Below are 13703 nucleotides of genomic sequence, written 5' to 3'. Positions count from 1 at the left end.
GTGGGTGTGCGTGTGCGTGTGTGTGTGTGTGTGTGTGTGTGTGTGTACAGTGATCCCTCGCTACTTCGCGGTTCGTTTATCGCTGTGCATCGCGGATTTTTTCAAACATATTAAAAAAAAAAGTCATATATATATATATATATATATATATGATTTTTTTTCAAGAAAAATAGCACTCTACAGTACACTGCTTTCAAATAGGAACCTTAACAATAATGTGGTTACATTATAGAATAGAATGTAGTGGAAAAAAAATATTGTAGATAGAGGTGTCAAATTATCGCGTTAATTGCGAATAATTAATTACAGCTGTATTTAGCGCATTGTTTTTTTAATCACGTTCATCTTAATTTTAATCTCTCACTTTATTGTTTCTGTAGGTGGGTTGACTTTTTTAATATCCCTTTTAATGTGTTGGCCTCCTGTGTTCGAGTTGTTGAGGATGGGGAAACAACTGTCAGTCACAGCCTGAAGCGGACATTGATTGGCTGTCATTATGTTTGGTCTTGTTTAGCATAAGATGATTGGCTCACATTGGAGTTGGGCGGGCTAAGCAAGCAGCGTGAGGAGAGGAGAGGTGAAAATGGAGGAGCATGTGAGAGTTCTTGGCACAATGAATGGAAAATTTACTTTTCCAAAATGGCCTGATGGTACTATTGATAAAAGTAGTGTTGTGCCTAATTTGTAAGGAGTTTGCTGACCACCGAAGCAGCTCAAGTTTAGCCTCCCACATTAATGCAAAGCACCCAGTCGCGAGTGCATCCACAGCTTACTTTAGCACCGAACGCATTAGCAACATAGCGAGCTAAACCAAAGCTCTTTGACAAACTAAACTCAAGGAGAACACCCCGCGTACGAGGCATGAAGTCAGCATAGCTGCTGTGTCCTCAGTAGCCTACCAGAAGTGGTTGATGTTTATTGCAGCACTTTGTTATTTGGGATTAGTCTCAAATACAGCAGAAAGTAAATGGCTTGGACTGCATCTGTTCCAATGTTTAAAATCAATAAAATACTTTATCATACCACTTTTTTTGTGATGTGAATCTTTTGATCTGCCTCAATGCTCACTAATGTAATGAATTTAAAACGAAAATATTTTTTTAGATGAGATTAAGATGTTGATTAATTAGATCAATTAATTACAGATCATAATTAATCTCACAATTTTTTTAAATCTCTTGACAGCACTAGTTTTAGAGGCCTATTATGTGATAAATTTGCCCTTTTTTATGTCAAAGGGTGATAATGTAATAACTGGCCAACGTAATAAAAGTCCTGAAGCTATAACATCATAATCGTTGACCAATAATGCAATATATTTTTAAAATTAGCCATAATAATGGTATTGGCCTGGATTTTCTTTTAACAGGATAATAACGTAATCACGAGCAAATAACATAATTAAGTCATTAAGTTATCGACCATAAGTTATGACATCTGTTACTTTAATTATCTTAAATAGTACATTTAAAATATATTAAATTATGGGCAATTATTATTTGGCATAGTATGGGCATCCACATTTTTTTCCCATTCCATTTAAATCAAATAGAATTGCACTTCACTGAAATAGAAGTAGCGCCCCTACAACTTTTCAATGAACCAGCCCCGGTGGTGATCCCTAATCACTAACACTGAACTAAACCTTCTCAATTTATTTGGACTTTTTTGAGATGGTTGCTCATATTTTTCTGTGATTTCATACACTAATTCTATTGACATCAAAGGATTCTTCTCAGTATTCGGTTTCTTCGACCCATCCATCCATCCATTTTCCACCGCTTATCCGGGGTCGGGTCGCGGGGGCAGCAGCTTTAGGAGGTAAGCCCAAACTTCCCTCTCCCCAGCCACTTCTTCGAGCTCTTCCTGGCGGATCCCGAGGCGTTCCCATGCCAACTGGGTGACATAGTCTCTCCAGCGTGTCCTGGGTCGTCCTCGGGGTCTCCTGCCAGTGGGACATGCCCGGAACACCTCACCAGGGAGGCGTCCAGGAGGCATCCTAATTTGATGCCCGAGCCACCTCATCTGGCTCCTCTCGATGTGGAGGAGAAGCGGCTCTACTCTGAGCCTCTCCCGGATGACCGAGCTTCTCACCTTATCTCGAAGGGAGAGCCCGGATACCCTGCGGAGAAAACTCATTTCGGCCGCTTGTATCCGGGATCTCGTTCTTTCGGTCACGACCCATGGCTCGTGACCATAGAAGAGGGTTGGGACATAGATGGACCAGTAAATTGAGAGCTTTGCCCTTTCGCTCAGCTCCTTCTTCACCACGACAGACCGATACAACGTCTGCATCACAGCAGACGCTGCACCGATCCGCCTGTCGATCTATCGCTCCCTCCTGCCCTCACTCATGAACAAGACCCCAAGATACTTAAACGCCTCCACTTGGGGCAAGATCTCCTCCCCGACCCGGAGAGGGCACTCACCCTTTTCCGACTGAGGACCATGGTTTCAGATTTGGAGGTGCTGATCCTCACCCCAACCGCTTCACACTCGGCTGCGAAACGCTCCAGTGAGAGTTGGAGAGCCCTGCTTGAAGGAGCCAACAGTACCACATCATCCGCAAAAAGCAGAGATGCAATACTGAGGCCCCCAAAACGGACCCCCTCAACGCTTCGGCTGTGCCTAGAAATTCTGTCCATAAAGGTGATGAACAGAATCGGCGACAAAGGACAGCCTTGGCGGAGTCCAACCCTCACTGGAAACGATTCCGACTTATTGCCGGCAATGCGAACCAAACTCTGACATTGGCAGTATAGGGACCGAACAGCCCGTATCTTCGACCCGTGACAATAAAAGAGAAATTTGGAAAAATACCAGCACAAGAACAAAAAACAATACACAATAAATAACTTATTTTCACCGCAACTGTAACCAACTGGTGGGCAGATGTGAAGTTTGCTGCTGTCGTATAGTGCAGTGCTATATGAGTGGCTGACACTGACGGTCATCGTCTATTTATTTCCACTTATCCCGGGGCGCATCCTCAGGGCAACAAATTTAGCAGAGAAGCCGAGACTTACCACTCCCCAGCCACTTCATCCAGCTCTTCTGGTGATGCCAAGGCGTTCCCAGGACAGCAAGGAGACATAGGGCACATCTCGTTTATCTTAATCACAACATTCCGAGTCCTTTGCTACTCAGAACATTGAACATAACTGAGAAGTTGTTATCATGCCATCATATTAATTCATTCAATGCCAGCCATTTTCAGCACAGCCAACTCCCAGAGTGCCAACCATTTTAGAGGATTTTGACCGATCTTCGAAGGCCTACAGAATATTGTGTTCGATGGCTGCATAAATATGGAACCTACCAAAAGAACATTTAGACTGTATTCTTTTATCAGAAATAAAAGATTATTTCCACCATTTGTCATTCTTCATTAATCTGCAGTAAAACGCTAAGTTTAACTGCAAGGTTGTTTCTGGGGGGGAAAAAAAGAGGCATCCAGGGTTTCGTGATAAGCTGTATTTCATGTAAAACTTTGACTTTGAAACCAATATTTTGCATTTATGACAGGTCAAAAAGCTAAAAAGCACCAAACAATTAAGAGAAAGCTATTTTGATGGCAGAAAAAGAATGTAAGTTGATGTATTTAATTATTTACGGGCAGAAGAGCTGGAGCTACAATGAACAGTGCGATAATACTGTCCCACAGGGGTGTGCAAAATTTACAAAGAGCCACTATAGATTTGAGTCACTGTTTAGGGAGCTAATAGCAAGAGGGAAGAGACTGTTTGAATATCTTCTGGTTTCGGGTCGCATGGTTCGATTGCACCTACCTGAGGGGAGTAGCTGGAATAGGTGGTGGGCAGGGTGTGGGGGGTCCAGTCTGATTTTCCATGCGCTTATTGTTGCGGTTTGCAAGGCCTCGAGAGTGATTAGGGCGGTACCGTTTTTTTTTTTTTTGTTTTTCCACAGTCCTAATTATTTATCGAAGTCGAATTTTACCCATTTTTTGTGGTGGCACCAAACCAGACTCTGATTGGGGAACACAGGAGTGATTCGATGACTGCTGTGTCAAACTGGTTCAGCAGCTGCGGCTGTGCTTCCTCAGCAGCCTTAGGAAGTACATCCTCTGCTGGACCCTTTTCAGGATGGAGTTGATTTTGACCTCCCATTTTATGACCTGAGAGGCTGTGATTCCCAGCAATTTAAAGGTCTCGACAGTTGACAGAGGGCAGTTGGATAGTGTGAGAGGCAGCTGTGGCGAAGGATGTTTCCTCAAGTCCACGATCATCTCTACAGTCTTGAGCATGTTCAGCTCCAGGCTGTCTTGGCTGCACCAGAGTGCCAGCTGCGCCAATTCTTGTTGGTTGTGAAAGCGCTATATAAATCAGCATGTATTGTATTGTATTGTATGCAGACTCGTCACCGTCTTTGATGAGGCAGATGACTGTGATGTCGCCTGATAACTGAGTTTGACGGCTGGGTGCAATGAGGGGCAGTCGTTCGTGTAGAGCAGGGGTCTCAAACTCCGGTCCTGGAGGGCCGCTGTCCTGCATGTTTTCCAAGTCTCCCTGTTGCAACACACCTAATTCAAATGATCAGATCATCAGCAAGCTCTGCAGAAGCCTGACATTGAACCTGTTCATTTGAATCAGGTGTGTTGCAACAGGGAGACTTGGAAAACATGCAGGACAGCGGCCCTCCAGGGCCTGAGTTTGAGACCCCTAGTGTAGAGGGAGAAGAGCAGCGGAGTGAAGACGCACGCTCAAGGGGTCCCAGTGCTGAAGATCTGGGTTGATGATGTTGTCCTTCCCAGCCTCACCTGTTGCGTCCTGCCTGTTAGAAAGCTGAGGATCCACTGGCAGATCGTAGGAGACGCATTGAGCTGGAGAAGCTTGGAGAAGAGGAGTTCCGGGATAATGGTGTTGAACACAGCGATGAAGTCCACAAACAGGATCCTTGCATAGGTCCTTATGTCGTCGAGGTGCTCCAAGATGTACTGCAGCCCCATGTTGACTGCGTCATCCACTGACCTGTTTGCCCAGTAGGAAAACTGCAGGGTGTCCAGCAGGGGTCTGGTGATGTTCTTAAGGTGGTCCAGCACAAGGCGTTCGAAGGACTTCATGACCACAGATGTCAGAGTGACAGGTTGTTCAGTTCCGATGTTGCAGGTTTCTTGGAGACTGGGATGATGGTGGACTGTTTGAAGCAGGAAGGGACATCACACGTGTGAAGAGCAGAGCCAGCTGTTTGGTGCAGGCTTTCAGGCATGAGGGAGACACCCCATCCGGCCCAATAGCCATCTTGACCTTCTGCTGCTTGAAGAACCGTCTCACATCCTGTGTGTGGATCACTAGAGCAGAGAAATTGGGTCTGGGGTGTGAATGAGGTAGGGGAAGGGCAGGTGTGGGAAGTGTAGGTGTCCTTTTCAAATTTGCAGAAAAACATGTTTGGATCATCAGCCAGTCCCTTATTGTTCACTGTTTGGGGGGCATGGTGTCCTCTAGTTCAGGGGTCCCCAACCGCCGGTCCGTTGGACCGGTACCGGTCCGCCGGGCATTTGATACCGGGCCGCACAGAAAGAACTTGCCTTAATTCAGTTTTATTTTGGAATGCGAAAGATGTTTTATTGTGAAAAACTACTGGATTCTCCGTTACATCCGTCTGTGTCACGCTTGACACACGTCAAGCCACGCTTCTCCATCACGTGACCGATTGCTTCAAAACAAAACGCAGAAGCTCGCAAAATGAGTAAAAAAACTGCTGGAGATCGCAAATCACGGCGGCCTTAAAAGTACGTTCGAGACAACTGGATTAAAGTTATGGCTGAATACTCTGAGATCGCCACAATAGCACTGTTGCTATTTCCGACAATCAAGCTCGGTGCTGTGGTGAGTCGTCATTTTCATGCACTTTGAATTTGCGTTGTATCGTATTTTGAAGGCATTAAACATTGCCATAGCGATCGGAGTGTTGCGGCCAGATTAGACGCTCCTTGTGTTTATTATTATATTTCGAAAACACCACAGTTTTCATGCAGCTCATACCATATTAATTTCTTGTATTATTTCCACCACACCTTAAATGCCGGTCCCTGAAAATATTGTCTGACATAAACCGGTCCGTGGGGCAAAAAAGGTGGGGGTCCCTGCTCTAGTTTGTAACTGCTTTCAGGCCATTCCACATAGATGCAGAGTCGTTAGCAGTAAACTGTTTTTTCAGCCTCTATAGTTTGTCTTTGCGATGTTAATTTCCCTTGTCAGATGGTTTCGGGTGTGTTTGTACAGTGTCCTTCGCCTCTTCTAAAGGTGGCCTCTTTCGCTTTTCTAAGTTGTCTGAGTCTGGCAGTCATTCATGGCTTATTGTTGCTGAAGGAATGGTAGGTCTTTGCCAGTACACACGTCCTCACAGAAATTTATTTATGTTGTGACAGTGTCAGTGTATTCGTCCAGGCTGCCAGTTGAAGTTTCAAAAATACCTCAGTCAGTGCAGTCTAAGCATTCTTGTCGTGCCAGTATTGCTTCATCGGTCCACCTCTTCATGGTCTTAACAGCAAGTTTTGCACATTTGAGTTAGTGCCTGTATGTTGGAATTAAATCAAATAAACAGTGATCAGACAAGCCCAGCCCTGTGTGGGCAACAGATCGGTATGAGTCTTTAAGTGTTGCCTGGACCAGGGTGTTGCCTGGTGAAACAATCAATCTGCTGCTTATATATGCGAAGTTGTCCTCTTATAAAAGCACACAAGATGATGAGGAGAGAGTCTGGATGCTTTCGCTCGAGTTCGTTTACTTGGTCAGTCAGCATTTGTAGTGCTGTGTTCGCGTTAGCTTGCGGTGCGTAATAAACACTGTTGAGTATGAAAGAGAACTGTTCTGTGGATGGCGGCGCAGGTACTCGCAGCGGCTCCTCTCTCTCCTGTGGTTGAGAGGAAAGTAATTTCACATAGAGCACATTTGACAATAAACTTGACTTGCCTTGACTAATAGCCCATTACTACAAAAATAGTCTCTTGGAGCTATTTGCGAAACCTAACAGAAAGTACCCAATTTCTTTCAAATTTGGCGTTTTATAGTGGTCACATTTTAATTCCTCTTTGAGATTTTACCGATTGTTTTGAAACTGTGATTGTTTCATCTAAAGACGTTCAAGATGAAAAATAAAAGCTTTTTTCATTTCTTAATGGCTATCACAGAGGAGCGGTTGACGTCTTGTCTTAAAGAAGTGATTGATAATTTGGCCAAAAGAAGCCCCACTGTGCAGAGGTGCAGGGGTCGATTCCCGCTCCGGCCTTCCTTTGTGGAGTTTGCTTGTTCTCCCCGTGCCTGCATGGGTTTTCTCCAGGTTCTCCAGTTTCCTCCCACATTCTAAAAACATGCATGGCAGGCTGATTGAGCACACCATATTGTCCCTAGGTGTGAGTGTGCGCGCATGTGGTTGTTCATCTCTGTGTGCCCTGCAATTGGGTGGCAACCAGTTAAAGGTGTTCCCCGCCTACTGCACGAAGACAGCTGGGATAGGCTCCAGCACGCCCCGCGACCCTAGTGAGGGTAAGCGGATCAGAAAATAGATGGCTGGATGGAAGCCCCACTGCGAGTCACAGGCTAAAGGACTCATGGATGAATGAGTTGTTGTTGCTCCCAAAACATTAGTTATCTGAACTTTCCCCTGGATGAAATCTATCAGTCCTGTCTCCCGGATTGATATAGCAAAAAAGTTGGGACACAGATAAATACACATTCACAATAATACTCGCACACATAACCCTGTTATCGCTGCCTTTGTTGGAGCTCAGAAAAATTCCTTGTGAGAAACCTTCATTCATTCATTCCTCCATTCATCCATCCGTTCCATCCATCCATTTTCAACACTGCATATCCCGAAGAGGGTCGCGGCGAGTTGCTGGAGCCTCTCCCACCTGACTTCGGGCCGAAGGCAGACTATATTCTGAACTGGTCGCCAGCCAATCGCAGAGCACACATATAGACAAAATACCATTTACACTCACAGCCACACTGTCCTTGAGTGGGAAATGACCCCATGCTGCCCACATACAAGTCAGGTGAGTGTACCACGACACCATCAGCCATTCATTCCTTCATTCACCTTGAAACCACTGCAAACCTCTTTACTATAGCAATAATATAGTAGAAATAAATAAATACAATAAATAGAAAATAACGTGATACTCACATGACATGCTGATGCGAATTCAGAAGACATCCTTTCTTTGCTCCTGTCAATCTTTGTAACGCCCCTCTCCCATTGAACTGTGAACAATTGCCAGTGTTTTTGAAAGTGGCGAAGATTCCTCAGGTTTCGTTCAAGGTTGCAAATGTTCGCTAAACGGTCCCTTGTACTTTTCTTGTCACAAGGGAATTTTTAACATGTTCAAAAAAAAAAAAAAACCACTAAAGCTGTTCGTGAACATCTGGCGACCATTTGTGACCTTGAGCGTACTCTGACGAGAATGTAACATTCGCTACCTACAAAAACACTGGCACTTATTCGCATCTCAGTGGGATAGAGGCTCAAGATTGCTGTTCCACTCATAGAAGCTGGGAAGGAAGACTGGGATCCAAGGGAACAACCTTGCCTGCTATCTGCTTCAGCCCACTTCGCACATCTTTGCTATCTTGATGATGGAGTTTGTACCCTGTCTTTTGACAGCATCCGATCCCACCTTGTGTACAACTTGAAACACCGTTTACCTCTATTGCTGTGGTGCACAATACTGAGAGCAGTTTCCAATATTTTGATGACCTCATTTTGCTACATCATTGTCAATTAGTCATATGGTGTAGTGCCGTTCTACTCCATCTCACACCACATACACAATAATAAATTATATTTGCAATACAATATTGTTAACTTGAGAACATTTTGACAGTGGGGATTAAAATTCTATATGATTACCCTTTCTATGGCCAATCAATGTATTTTAAGTGTTTTTCATGTAATATATGTGACTACATTCAAAATGTTTAATTTTCATTAGGAATTACATATTTGTTTCTGACAAAAAAAATGTGTGAACCTCCCTTTTGTTTCCATGTGGATACTAACTGTTGCACATTCCTTTTTTTTTTTTTTTTGCAGGGGCTGGATTAAACACTCTCTTTTGGTATTCTGACCTGTCATCTATCATCTCACCACAAATTAGAAAAGGAAAACATTTAATACTTGGACAGCAAAATAGATCGATATATATAATAAAAAAAATAAAAAATAAGTATAGAGTATGGCTACACTGAGGCAACATCTAAGGACTGGACATCTACTTCAGCCTTCTTATATGTGCAGCAAGAAAATGCGATATATAGGTTTGGAGCGTCACAGAAGCACTGGAAAATGGTGGTCCTTTCTATGGCTGGTTCTACTCCTAATGCACATGATTCCTGCGAAGGGTGAGAAAATGTATGACAATGATCCTGTGGTCACAACCACCAATGGCAAGCTTCGTGGAATCAAGAAGGAGTTGAACAATGAGATCTTGGGCCCAGTTGTGCAGTTTCTCGGTGTTCCATTTGCAGCCCCACCCACAGGCGAGCACCGCTTTCAGCCACCTGAGCCATTAGTGCCATGGCCGGATATCCGCAATGCAACACACTTTGCCCCAGTGTGCCCCCAGAACATTGTGGAGGGCCGCCTTCCTGATGTGATGCTTCCAGTCTGGTTCACCAACAGTATTGATGTTGTATCATCATACGTCCAGGACCAGAGTGAGGACTGCCTCTACCTTAACATCTATGTGCCCACGGAAGATGGTGAGTTAGTTAATGGCTAAGGGAACAATGGTTGGAGGGATAGTGGAGAGTGTTAGTGAAATGAATCTGCAACTTGCTTAAAAGTTCAGAGTCGGTGTGTTATTGTATCTGTGTGAGTGCAATTTTGTTTCTGTGTGTCTCTCTCTCAGTAGATTGCATGACCTTGAGCATGTTCAATAAGCATGTTTGTAGTCTAGAACTGTGTGAGTCTTTGGACAAAACATTGACATTATTTTTTTCCCTTCACCATCTCTGTCTCACTTTTCCATCATCAACAACTTGTTTTATTTTACAAGTATACCTAGCAGAGGTTATGCCAGCTTTTTGCAGTTCAAATTAGGGCTGCAGCTATTGAATATTTTTGGATCAAGATAGCCCACTGAAAATTGTATAAAATAATCGATTTATTTGCGTAGTTAAAGAACAATTACAAATATAGAGGTGAAAGTACCACATTGACATAAGAATGAACAATCAATGGTTTTCATCTTTAGATCAAAATTTTTACTTAAATTTAAACTGCATAGCAGCAAACTATATTTTATCCCAGATAGACATTAGAATGTGAGTCATTGGTTGAAGTGACGTCAGAACTCCAGTAGCGATTTTGCCAGCTAAAATAGTACATTTGAGTAAGCCTGGTTTGTTAACAATTGATCGGTGGAACTGTAACTGTGTGAAGCTGTCAGCATCAAAGTGTGGAGAGTAATTTTTGCCTATTAATATGCCTTTGAAGAGTCATCCGATGGCTCTTGCCAGCCTATATCGGCCATTCGCTTAGAAGATAGCTGCTAGCCATGAGACACTAAAGCTAATAACACGCATCATATTGTCCAATGTCAGCGTAATTAATTAGCAGTTTTTCAGTAACCTTGCTTAGCAATTGAACATGACTGCGGGATGGCAACAGTTTCTGATAGCAAGAGAGGTCAAGTCAGCCACTAACACCACCAGAAACGAACAGGAACAACTTCAGAATAAAAGCGTGACATGCCATTTACTGTGATTTCGTAAGATTTGCTTTTTAAGTTGGCCTTCTCACCTCATTGACTGTGTATTACTGTCATACATAGCATAATTGATTTTTGCGGCTTTTCTGCGGCTGACTTGACTGTCTTCCTGACCGTGAACACCAAATAAATGGGAATCCATCATCCCTAGTTTTAATTTAAAAAAAACAAAAAAAACAAAACTTAACACTTAAATGATGAATAAGGAGGGGTGATGAGCTTTGAATTGCTGATATGCCTTACACAATTTTTTTTAACTGTCACAGTCAATTATAGAAGGAAGGATTCAGTCATTGAGTTAGTGTCGTGTCAGTGTCAATCCGAATGATTGGAATTAGTTACCACGCATATAACTTGACCTTTTTCTCATGAGTGACAAGAATATGACAGCTAAGAAGCAGTCTCCATGACAAGCTAAGTAGATTGACGTAGACTGAAGAGAGGTTCAAGAAGTTGAAAAGTTGACTCAAAGAGAACAACTGCCCAAAACGACCGCAAAACAGGAATTAAACAACTATTGAAACAGTAACAGCCCACTTAACAGAACCAGCTTCTCTGCTCAATCATCCACTTGGCTACACACAATGATCACATGAGTGAGCATGGCACTGAAACCCTTGGGAAAGCCGGGCAAAATTACACTTTCAGAACTTCTCTGCTTTAAATGTGTCCGCTTACTTCACAACAGTTTCGACTGGATATCGATTTTGTTCATTTTTCAAATTCCCAGTCCTTCCGCCATTCTTTCAGGGAACAAAAAAAGGCAAAAGGCTAAACGTGCAGAGTAAATACTTGGATGCTGGTTGAACTGAGGTCTAGTCTTTGACCAAAGCCACGCCCCTCATGTGACCCTGCACTGAAAGAACAGGCACAGTCAACAGCTACAGAATGTGACAACTTAGCCACGGCTATTACATCGCAAGCAAGACTCAATTCATAATGGAGTGTTGCGTTGTTACCAGAGGTGGGCACTTCACAACATGTTGCCACTCCATCATTCATCATCCGTCAGCAGCCTGGTTACCCGTCCGTCATCGTCAGTCTGTCATTTTTTTCAAGATGAACACAACTGTTATCACTTGGTCACTCCATCAGGCTGTCATGTTATTTGAACCGGGCTTCTGTCACTGCTTCCGTTGGTAAATTTCACCGGTTCACCACTCCATCAGTCAGTGAGTCCGTCACAAAAACCAAACAAAAAAAAAAAAACATCATAGTCCAACAGATGAAAAATCCAATGTCATTACTAGAGCTACTAAGCAGCTATAACGTGCCCTCGCAACCTTGGCAACATTGGGGTACTTGCATGTTGGGATAGTGACGCATGAGAATTGTTTGAAAATTAAGTACATCAGATTAAAAGCAATTTTAATTTAAAAAAATAGAACCTCTATAAAAGGCCACAAATGAGGCAAAATTTGAAAGGTAATTAAAAGTGGCCAACTTCCTTTTGAGTTTTGAGTCAGACTCCAGAGAATTGTTTCAGGGCTTGGGCTTATTACGTGTGCCTGAAACATTTGGTAGATCTTGGTAAAATTTTCAACAAGGGCTGTTTCGTAAAAACATTTGTAGATGATGCAAGCCAATTTTTCACCGAAAAATGAACTCATAAAATAGTGATTATTTGGCCAAGCGTGTTGTGTGTACCAAGTTTCATATGTTTTCACAAATGTTAAGACCATGAAACTTATCATAATATTTCTTCTCAAAGCAACACAATCTCGTTTGGCAAAATTAAAAAGCTTTGCTTTTACTGGTCTTCTTGAACATCTTCAGATGACACCCTGACAGTTTCATGACAATCAGATAAAATATCTCAGAGGAGTTTAAATCTGAAAGAAAATTCACATCGACAGACTTCCTCTGAGTTTCAGCATATGGCTCCACTTTTTGTACATCTTGGGCTGTTACATATACATCTTATCAGACTTTGCGGCACCTTAATGGCCAACTTTTTAGCCAAAAAGTCACAATATTTGGTGAAGAGTGTGAGCAACGTCTTGAGGGTTTTCTGACAAATTTTCAGTTGGATTCATTGAACGGGCTCCATGCAGTACATTAAAACATTAAAAAAAAAAAAAAAAAAAGACAATTCTAGTAATCACTAGGTGGTGCTATATGGACAGTATAACTACATTGTATTACATTTCTTCAAAACATGACCATTTATATACATGTGAAGTTTGGGATTTTTGGGAGCATGTGCAGGAGGGGGGTTACTAAGCGTTGTCTTTGTGTGAAAGAAATCTAATAGACACATTTGTATACTCCACCGCTGTCGTATAGTCTTTCGATAACTCAAAATTTCTTTCATGTTGTTGTCCCAAGTCTTAAGATGATTCAGCCAAAGTTTGCAGTCATTCGGATAAATCCTCTCGGACACGTGTCAAAGTCAAGGCCCGTGGGACAGATCTGGCCCGCCACATCATTTTACGTAGCCCGCGAAAGCAAATCAAGCACGTCAACTTCCATGATGCTTGCTAAAGTCTGAACTAAAATTTCAAATTGTCATATGTATCCATAGCAACGTGGAGATATTGCAAGCATTTTCTCCAAACAGGGTACATTAACCGAAACAATGTTTAAACAAGTCACTATTCTTGACTTCTGATTTCTAAACTAGGTATCCATCAATTTGTTGTGTGCTGTGTATGTACCCTGTATTTTCCGCACGAAAAGACGCACTGGATTATGAGGCGCACCTTCAATGAATGGCTATTTTGTAATTTTTTTTCATACATTGGACGCTTCACATTATAATGCGCAATCTACAATGCCTCCACTAGACGGTGCTACGCTCCTTCCATTCAACTCAAGAGGCGTCCGTTCAACTTGAGAGGCGTTCATGACCGCCTCTGAAAAATGTAAATTAACCATTACTGTACTTAAATGAAACTACGAAAATTGAAAATAATGCATCAAAACAGAAAATCAAGCGAGGAAATCACAAAATAAATTCTATATCCCCCCT

The 13703-nt window shown here is 42.7% G+C and overlaps 1 protein-coding gene across 3 annotated transcripts in view; it reads left to right on the top strand.

Moving 5' to 3' along the window:
* Window positions 1–13703, top strand: part of nlgn1 (neuroligin 1) — a 136950-nt gene that overhangs the window by 5406 nt on the left and 117841 nt on the right. For all 3 annotated transcript variants that reach the window (XM_019882626.1, XM_019882628.1, XM_019882627.1), the window contains exon 2: window positions 9055–9722. In XM_019882626.1, the coding sequence (XP_019738185.1) occupies window positions 9197–9722 (526 nt within the window). In that variant the 5' untranslated portion in view covers window positions 9055–9196. The remainder of the gene's footprint in view (window positions 1–9054; window positions 9723–13703) is intronic.

This window comes from Hippocampus comes, unplaced genomic scaffold (genome assembly GCF_001891065.2).
Source record: "Hippocampus comes isolate QL1 unplaced genomic scaffold, H_comes_QL1_v1.1 scaffold384, whole genome shotgun sequence".
Classification (NCBI taxonomy): domain Eukaryota; kingdom Metazoa; phylum Chordata; class Actinopteri; order Syngnathiformes; family Syngnathidae; genus Hippocampus; species Hippocampus comes.
This window is presented reverse-complemented; position numbering and strand designations above follow the sequence as displayed.